At 42.7% G+C, this 9,628-nt stretch overlaps 1 protein-coding gene across 1 annotated transcript; it reads right to left on the bottom strand.

Annotated features, from left to right (window-relative positions):
• Positions 1-683: 683 nt before the first annotated feature.
• Positions 684-9,408, bottom strand: pecr (peroxisomal trans-2-enoyl-CoA reductase). The gene is made up of 8 exons (XM_031893502.1): positions 9,258-9,408; positions 7,884-8,017; positions 7,587-7,752; positions 4,356-4,437; positions 3,667-3,763; positions 3,313-3,423; positions 3,064-3,175; positions 684-1,537 (listed from the first exon to the last, which is right to left on the bottom strand). The coding sequence occupies exons 1-8, from the start codon at positions 9,367-9,369 to the stop codon at positions 1,449-1,451; spliced, it is 903 nt and encodes a 300-aa protein (XP_031749362.1). The 5' UTR covers positions 9,370-9,408; the 3' UTR covers positions 684-1,448.
• Between the last annotated feature and the right edge of the window lie 220 nt (positions 9,409-9,628).

The raw sequence follows: 9,628 nt of genomic DNA, 5'->3' as shown, positions 1-9,628 counted from the left end.
CTCCCATGTAACTGGAGGAGTCCCAAGCCGGACTTGGATTTCTTACTATTGAGTGCTATTCTGATACCTACTGGGAGCTGCTATCTTGCTCCCTTCCCATTGTTCTACTGATCGGCTGCTGGGGGTGGGGGGGGATATCACTCCAACTTGCAGCGCAGCAGTAAAGTGTGAGTGAAGTTTATCAGAGCACAAGTCACATGGCTGTGGCACCCTGGGAAATGAAGAATATGGCTAGCCCCGTGGGAAAAACAGATTAAAATGCAGGAGAAGCTCTATTAACTGATACCAGTATTACTTTAAAGCCATTAAAACACATTCATTTATGTTTGTAGAAAAGTTGCTCAGAATGACATCTTATCTCATAGTGCAAAAAAAAAAAACCCCTTTGGGTAGAGTTCCCCTTTAACCAGAATTCTAGTAGTCAGAAAGAATCAAGCAGAAGGTATAGTCTGGAAATAACAGGCCAAGAGATGGCAGTGTAACCCAGTAGATCAGGGTAGGCCCGTTGCCCTTTTTAATCCGGCCTGCCGACTCCTCAATTCTCATCACGAGACACTTGGCGTCTGGGGACTGACGAGTGGAAACGGCGTAACGCTGGCCCGGCTGTAAGTCTATGTGGCCCCTGGGCCAAAAAGTTTGCCCACCCCTGCAGTAGATCATTACAAATACCAGGAAAGAGATCACAGAGTGCAAGATGTTTGCATTTTAATTTGTTACATGGAGCAAGAGCTCACAATTAGTTCAGTCGATTCCTCTGATTACAGGCTTTTAACTTGAGATTTTCTCATTGGCATAAAACAGAATAGGTTTCTTTCTTTTCATTTAAAGGGGAACTAAAGAGGGATGTACCATCTGTATGACTATGGCAATACTAAATTTATAAAAATAACATCCCTTTACTGTATTTACGGAAGGTGCCAGACACCCTGTTTCAGCCAAGGCAAAAGAATTCTGCAAAACCTTACAAAAATGACCAAAAAGTGCCTTCTATTATTCCAAGCATCGGAGAATTCAGTGCATTGAGTTCATCCCTGAGTCTCTAACCGCATTTATAGCCGCACTTTCCTTCCCATTTCCTTCCCAGGTCAGAGCCTCTGCCACTCACTATCCATTTACCACCATCTGTGTGATGTTTCCTTTCTCTCCCCAAAGCTGGATAAACACCGTACATAGAGATTTAGCAATAATGTACATGTTGGTGCCTATCTGCCCCATCGCCCGGTCATGTGATATAGTCACCGCTTTAGCTACAGCTCCAAAACACTTGATTCCTATCTGAAATCGCTCCATTAAGCAACACGTATATTAGTGGCTTTTTACACTCACAATGAGGCCCCTTGTTGGGATTAATATATTGATACAACAATTGGAAAGGCAATTAGGCCCCTAATTGAGTGGTTTAAATGAACGCTGCCTTTATTGCAGGGTGCTGCCGCCCAGCGTAGGCGTTAGAGCTTCGGCGTGGGGATGTTCGACAGCATTCTCTTCAACGCGTTGGCATTTTCTCCATCAGGGGCTTCCGGCCACTTCTTATGATCTAAATAAGAGCAAAAGGGGGATTTTTATAGACTCCAAGACACAAAGGCTTATTTCAGAAATGATTTATCAAATCTTATTTATTTTGCTTTTCCCTAATCCATAATACCCACAGCAAAGATTGGCAGCACAGTCTGTCAGTAGAGGGCACTGTTGGTCCCTGTGTAGCTGCAACAGCTCTGTGTGTTGTTTCCATCTCTCCGTGTCTGCATAGTGTTCAGCACTGTACAGCCTAATGCTGCCTTCCCTCCTACCTCCTAGATTTAATTGTTTGCCCCTAACCCAGAGGTGGGGGCTAATAGAGCCTAGATTATTTTATTGGGGTCCCATGTTAATTGTTGGCAGGGCCCATCTCCTTTAGGGCTACCTGTGGACCCCCCCTGAGAGAAAGGGCCCTGCTAATTTAATAGTATGGGCCCCCCTGATTACTGATGGTTGCCCTGCTCATACCTTTGCTGATTACTGCAGCCATAAAGATACAGATCAGAAATTAATGGGTTTTAGAGCCACAACCCAATGTGGATATGCTGGAAGTCTGCACTACTGTAGCTCCCCATTTTGTTTCTGCTGATTCCCAACACATGCTCTGGCCTGCTGTCACTCACCTGCACTTAGGCACCCACTCACAGGGCCGACACAAGCGCGCAGTACCAACATCTTGGCCAATTGATTAATAAGTTATTCAGTTTATTGGGAGTAAGTGGGGTTTGCCCTAAGTTTAACCCCTTCCCACCTACCTGCCCCTGCTCTGCACTGTCACTGCTTGATATGGAAGATACGTACGTTTTTGCATAAGTTACATAAAATGCATAAGTTTAGGGGCCCATTGATGTTGCTGTGGGGCCCAATAACCAGTCATTCCCCTGCTGGAAAGTTAATTTAGAACAGTAAATAGATCCCACTATAAGCAGTTGATGTTACTCTGTAATAAGCAGTTGATATAAATAGTTAAAATGAATAATAAATGTGCACTGCTCGGGGGCAGTGACATTTATTTTTCATATTTTTAATTTTTAAATCATTCATTTTTAATTCATTGGGGATCTTTTGCTGATACGAGGCAGAAAAGTTACTAGGTAAGTTATATAGCTTTCTGCAGTTTTTACAGAAATTACATAAATTATGTGAGTTAACTTTTTATAACTTCCACAATCTGCGTAACTTTCGTGATGCGACTGGGTCCCTTACGGAAGAAGATTTCACGGGGCCGGCACAGCTGTACCCCCTCTCCCCTTCTAAAGGCCCTGCCCACTCACAATATAAATTACATAGCAGCATTGAAACCAGTGTATTCTACATCAGAATTCATTTCTAATCAATTCATTAACAATTAATAACCATGATCCCACTGGGTTAACTAGATCCAAGATGCGGAGCTGCTGGGGCCAACCTTGGAGCCATGGATCATTACTGCGTTTAGGGCTGCTTAACCTTTGGGCTGGTCCAGGAAATGTAGTATATAACATACAGCATTCCTAGCTATGACCTTGTTTAGTCTTTAGTTCTGCTTTAATGTCCCATTAGTACCTGGCACTTCCCAAGGGGACTGGTACAAGCTTTGCCCAGCATCAATCTTAATGGTCTCTCCAGAGATGAAGGAAGATGCAGGCGAGAGCAGGAAGCAGACGGTGGGCGATACCTGTACGGTGGAGAATGAAGAATTAAGCCTGGAGTCTGCAAGACGTGGCTACTTTGTTAGTGTGAGGTTTATAAGAGCCCGTGGCAGACAGTGGAAATGAAATAATGCATGCCTGTTATCATTTATAGCACAATTACCTCTTCCGGCAGCCCGAGCCTCTTAGCTGGTATCTTTGGGATATAGCTTTGAAAGAGCTGGGGGCCCATGTCTTTATAATTTTCCACAGCAGTCTGAGAAAAGATTGTACCCTGAAGGGAAAAGGGAACATGTTTAATCTGAATAATAATGTCATGCTGGATATGCTGGAGACAGATCTACACATAATTAAATAAAATAAACCAAGAAACTCATGGTGCTTCTAGAGAATTCATTTGCGGCTAAAGCTTCATCCAAGGTTAGACATATGGCAGCTCCCACCCACATCTATAAACTAGAGTCAGAAATGTTCTGGGGATTTGTAAAAACCAAGGAACAAAGTATCTGTTACCTACAGGAGCGACAGAGTTAATCCTGACGCCACTGTGCGCCCATTCGATAGCCAGGCTTTTGGTCAGGTTATCCACGGCCGCTCTGGCTGCCCCGGTGTGCCTGCGACAGAGACACACACAGCAATAGGGTTATTAACCTTATTCTACAATTAAATAATAACTGAAATAGAATCAGTAAACGGGTTTTTATGAAGGACATTACATTATACAAAAATAGCTTCATATAAACTCTAGTGATACTGGTGGCCAATCAAGAGTGATGCAAATATATGAACTATCCTATAGGACAATATCACACGGGACATTTCGATCAGGATGCAAATGATCAGACTCTGTTCTACTACATGGGGCTGGATTTCCGGGACTCATTTCCCATCAATATCAATGAGTTGGGCAGCCATCAAGATCCATAGGGCTCCATACTGCTAATAAGCTTGCAGGGCCATAGCCCAAAGGGGTCCTGAATTATAACCCATTGGTCACCTAGGACAAAGTATGAGCCAATGTGAAAAAAAGGGCCATTCATGCAAAACCACACCCCTTACCAGGTATGTCCCATGTCTTAGGGCCCCTGAAAGCAGTAGGGAGAATAAGAGAAACCCTTGTGTGTATAAATGCATTATGGTTCTGGAATACACAGGGAAATGGAAACAATGTGGGACTGTAGGATAAACAACATATGAAATCCTTACGCCATGCCAGGGAAGCCCTTCCACATATCCGCTACGATGTTCACAATGGCTCCACCGTGTTCCTTCATCCACGCATTGTACACTGCAGGGAGACCCGTTGTTATTAAAGGAGAAATATAACCTGACTAAAACGTTTTGTACATGTGTTCAGGGGTCACTGAAGCAACCATGCAACAATGTGAATGGCCGCGTTTTGTCTTTTGCTATTGCTTTGTGGCAGAAATCAGCCCCCCCCCCCCAGCAAAGACTCATTCCCATAATGCTTCTTGGGTCTGTAAATCACAGAGCATGCAAGGGATTGTGGGATCAGAGTCTTGCCTGGAGGAGAGCTGAATGGTATAGAGGAGGGGATAGTAAGAGACAAAGTTTTTATAATAGAAAAAGCATGTACAGTTATGGGACCCGTTATCCAGAATGCTCGGGACCTGGGGTTTTCCAGATAAGGGATCTTTCTATAATTTGGATCTCCATAACTTAAGTCTGCTAAAAAATTATTTAAAAATTAAATAAACCCAATAGGCTTGTTTTACCTGCAATAAGGGGTAATTATATCTTAGTTGGGATCAAGTACAGGTACTGTTTTATTATTACAGAGAAAAGGGAATCATTTAACCATTAAATAAACCCAATAGGGCTGTTCTGCCCCAATAAGGGGTAATTATATCTTAGTTGGGATCAAGTACAGGTACTGTTTTATTATTACAGAGAAAAGGGAATCATTTAACCATTAAATAACCCAATAGGGCTGTTCTGCCCCAATAAGGGGTAATTATATCTTAGTTGGGATCAAGTACAGGTACTGTTTTATTATTACAGAGAAAAGGGAATCATTTAACCATGAAATAAACCCAATAGGGCTGTTCTGCCCCCAATAAGGGGTAATTATATCTTAGTTGGGATCAAGTACAGGTACTGTTTTATTATTACAGAGAAAAGGGAATCATTTAACCATTAAATAAACCCAATAGGGCTGTTCTGCCCCAATAAGGGGTAATTATATCTTAGTTGGGATCAAGTACAGGTACTGTTTATTATTACAGAGAAAAGGGAATCATTTAACCATTAAATAAACCCAATAGGGCTGTTCTGCCCCCAATAAGGGGTAATTATATCTTAGTTGGGATCAAGTACAGGTACTGTTTTATTATTACAGAGAAAAGGGAATCATTTAACCATTAAATAAACCCAACAGGGCTGTTCTGCCCCCAATAAGGGGTAATTATATCTTAGTTGGGATCAAGTACAGGTACTGTTTTATTATTACAGAGAAAAGGGAATTGTTTAACCATTAAATAAACCCAATAGGGCTGTTCTGCCCCCAATAAGGGGTAATTATATCTTAGTTGGGATCAAGTACAGGTACTGTTTTATTATTACAGAGAAAAGGGAATCATTTAACCATGAAATAAACCCAATAGGGCTGTTCTGCCCCAATAAGGGGTAATTATATCTTAGTTGGGATCAAGTACAGGTACTGTTTTATTATTACAGAGAAAAGGGAATCATTTAACCATTAAATAAACCCAATAGGGCTGTTCTGCCCCCAATAAGGGGTAATTATATCTTAGTTGGGATCGAGTAGAAGGTTCTGTTATTACAGAGAAAAAGGAAACCATTTTTAAAAATGTGAATTATTTGATTAAAATGGAGTCTATAGGAGATGGCCTTTCCGTAATTCGGAACTTTCTGGATAACGGGTTTCCGGATAAGGGGTTCCATACCTGTTATACCTTCTGCGTATGTACTTACTGTACTCTGTCTAAGCACATACAGTAATGACTGCAGATTTGAAGTGAAAATTCTGCGGCTTCCAGACTCTTGCCAGCAGCCTTAAGCAGACGCCCGATGCCATAATTCTCAGTCTGGCACTGGGCATAATACATGAGTGTCTCTAGCTGCCCAATTAAAGTGGATCAGCCAGATCCTCAGACACTGTATCATGTGCACCGGGCTAAAAATGCCCATCATTCATCTCAGCTGCAGGAAAATCAATAGCTTTATAAGGCAAAGTAAACCTCTGGGAAATATCCATGCAACAGTAAAATAACTCTGTAATAACCTGCATGGAAAATACTGGTCTGCAGCGCTTTTGGTCCACAGGGGGGTGAAGGATACCCGCACTTTCTTGGAACAGAACCAACTCCCTAATATCCCTCCACTTACAGGAAAGCAAATATACTTGTGTGTGCAGTCTGAAAGCTCCCACTATGGCTACTGCTAGGGTGTCCAATGGGTAAGAGTCAGCTCAGAAGCTCAATAGGGAACGCTATAGGGGGCTATGAGCAAGTACCTCTCAGAGAGCAGCGTGCCCAGAGTTATATCTAGAGATGGGCATCACATAAATGACAACTGTAAAGCGATACCTGAAGGTACAACATATTCCTAGGACATCAAAGAGTCTAACCTGCCGGCACTGAACTCTAACAGCATCATGGCCAGGCCTGAAATGTCAATTGGTGTGTGGATTCTGGCAAATGCTACTGTAAAATGCCATAGTCACTATTTATTGGGCTGCTGGGGGTCCCAGTCCAGGCCTGATCATGGTGGCAGATCACAGAAGCAAAAACCAGTTCATTACCCTTGGTTTCATTGGTGGGTGGTACAGGATGCCTGAAACATGTGGTTTTTAAAGAAATAGTAACACCAAAAAAATGAAAGTGGTTTAAAGTAATGGAAATATAATTTACTGTTGCCCTGCACTGGTGAAACTGATGTGTTTTCTTCTATAGTTTATATAAACAAATGGTTGTGTGGCCAGGGGCAGCCATTCAATGCCAAAAAAAGGAGAAAAGAAACAGGTTACACAGCAGATAAGAGATAAACTGTGTAGTATATAATGGAATTCTTCAGATCTGTCATCTACTATGAATCCTATGCTTGAATGGCTGCCCCCATGTCTACAAAGCAGCTTGTTTATATAAACCAGGGGTAGCCAGAATTTTCTCCTCCGCGATCAGCTAATGACCAGAGAATGCAGAAGTGCGGCGTAAATGCGTGCGTACGCAATGCAGCACTTTCACATGCCCGGCTTTATCGCGGTCCACCAGTGATCCACGGGAGATCGACTGGTGGACCGCGATCAACGTATTGGCCACCCATGATATAAACTATAAAAGTGCCATGATATAAACTATAAAAGTGCTTCTTCACAAGAGCAACACCACATTATATTTTCATTACTTAAACACTTTGATTTTATGATGTTCCTGTTCCTTTAAAAAGTGTACTTACCTGCTTTACAGCAGTAGAACGTCCCAGTAAGGTTGGTATCGATCACAGCGTTCCACCCCTTGGCACTTATTGCTTCACTGGGACTGGGGAACTGACCTCCCCCGTTGTTAACCAGAAAATCGATCCTTCCGTGCAGACCCAAGGTAGATTTCACTAACGTTTCCACCTATAGAACATACAAGGCCGGGGCAAAATGGAATAATAACCTATTATTATTAGGCAAATTCCCTCTAAGTTTAATAGCCCTGGGGGTGGATATATGTGTATATCCCCACTGTAATTGGCTGATAGGTTTACCTCTTCCTCTCTGCGTATGTTGCACTGTAGTGGCGTCAGCAGGGCGGGACTTGCAGGAGCGATTCTACTGGTCAGTTCTTTGGCGGTCTCCTTCAGCCGCTCAAGCTTACGGGAGGCGATGATTACACTGCAACCTGTATGTGAGCAACAGATACACATTTTTGGTCGTATTGGTTGAAAAATCACATCCACATGTGACACTTACATCGCAATGTGTAACCAATGGGTTAACAATGAACACCCCGTATATATGGGTGGGAGCTGCTGTACTGCTCACCTTGGCTGAAGCATTCTCCCTAGACTACTGCAGGCTGCTTCCTTCTATCCTTTGGTGACCAGATTACTTGAAATTACAGGGACACATCTAATAAATGCTCATTGCAGGGCAGCGCTGATTACATTTTAAAGAAACAACAATCAGTTCAACCCTGCTGCCTGGATTTTCTAGACATGGCCCTGATTTTTCAAACGATCTGGTCACCCTGTTCTATCCGTAACCTTAAAATGTTGCTGCCAACGAATGAGGCAAACAATACGGAACAGTTTATATTTTGTGTACAACATTGTGTCACTTGATTGAAATGTGGAGTAAATCACAATGTAACTGATTTAGTTGGTTACACAGGGAGGTTGTGCCCCGGGGATGTGAAGGCTCCACAGCAGACAAGGAAGGGGTGTGTGTGTGTGTGTTTATGTGTATGTGTATATATATATATATATATATATATATATATATATATATATATATATATAGTATAACCACCAAAAAAGTATCCCAATCAAGAGCTTGGCCCATACAGAATCTTCCAGTCTCTCATTCAAACCCCTGCCTGGTTACTAAGGTACACAAGATACTAGCAACCAGATAGCTGTTAGAATTCCAAACAGGAGAGCTGCTGAACCACAAGGTTAAACCATTTAGAAACCACAAAATAATGCAGACCAATTGCAAGTTGTTTCAGAGTACACCTATCTGAAGTTATTTGGAGGCAAACAACCCTTTTATTTGGAAATTCTGTGTATATAAATAAAATAAATATAAATACATATAGGTTAGAAAGCAAATCCCTGCTGCAACTATTCCCATAAGATTATATTGGGGCTCCAGCACTGCCAATCAGTTCTCCTGCAGGGAAATGTAGTTCTGCAACAACTGAACCACAAGGCATTACTCTAGTATCTGCCCCTAACCCACAGCAACCGTAACAACGACAGCTAGGATCATGCAGAACACTATGCAGAGTATCGCCCTTCAGCTGTTGCAGCACTGCAACTCCCATTACCTTAAAGAGCAGTGAGAGCTGTAGTTCAACAACACTACAAAAGGAACATAATACGCCAATCTGTATTTCAGAAAGACAGACGGGTCCTGACCTAGTCCCAGCAACTCTGCCGCTATTGCTTTTCCAATGCCTGTGCCGCCCCCTGTGACAATCGCCACCTTGTTACGAAACAGCCCCGGACTAAACACACTGATGGCCGCCATCTTGCTAAAGTCGGTTGTACTTCCGGCCTGAGACAGGGAGTTAGCCAATGAGCGATCAGCACAGTTTTGAGGACTTTGTTACAGAGCTTGTCATAGACTCTCCGCTAGGGGCGCACTGTTCTAACCCGAGTCAATAAATTTAGGTCGCTGTGAGGGGAGAGCAGGGTTGCCAGGTTGGCGGTTTTTCCGCTAAATTGAACTATTAATTTAAAGCCCTGGCGGGTTTCCAAAGTACAAACCCACCAAGGTACAGGTTGGG

Source organism: Xenopus tropicalis, chromosome 9 (assembly GCF_000004195.4).
Source record: "Xenopus tropicalis strain Nigerian chromosome 9, UCB_Xtro_10.0, whole genome shotgun sequence".
In the NCBI taxonomy this organism is placed as follows: Eukaryota; Metazoa; Chordata; class Amphibia; order Anura; family Pipidae; genus Xenopus; species Xenopus tropicalis.
This window is presented reverse-complemented; position numbering and strand designations above follow the sequence as displayed.

Coding starts and splice junctions, on each gene's coding strand:
- pecr (XM_031893502.1), bottom strand. CDS start 9,369: ATGGCGGCCATCAGTGTGTTTAGTCCGGGGCTGTTTCGTAACAAGGTG. Junction 7,753..7,883: donor ACATACGCAGAGAGGAAGAG/GTAAACCTATCA, acceptor TATGTTCTATAG/GTGGAAACGTTAGTGAAATC. Junction 3,176..3,312: donor GGCTCGGGCTGCCGGAAGAG/GTAATTGTGCTA, acceptor TCCACCGTACAG/GTATCGCCCACCGTCTGCTT.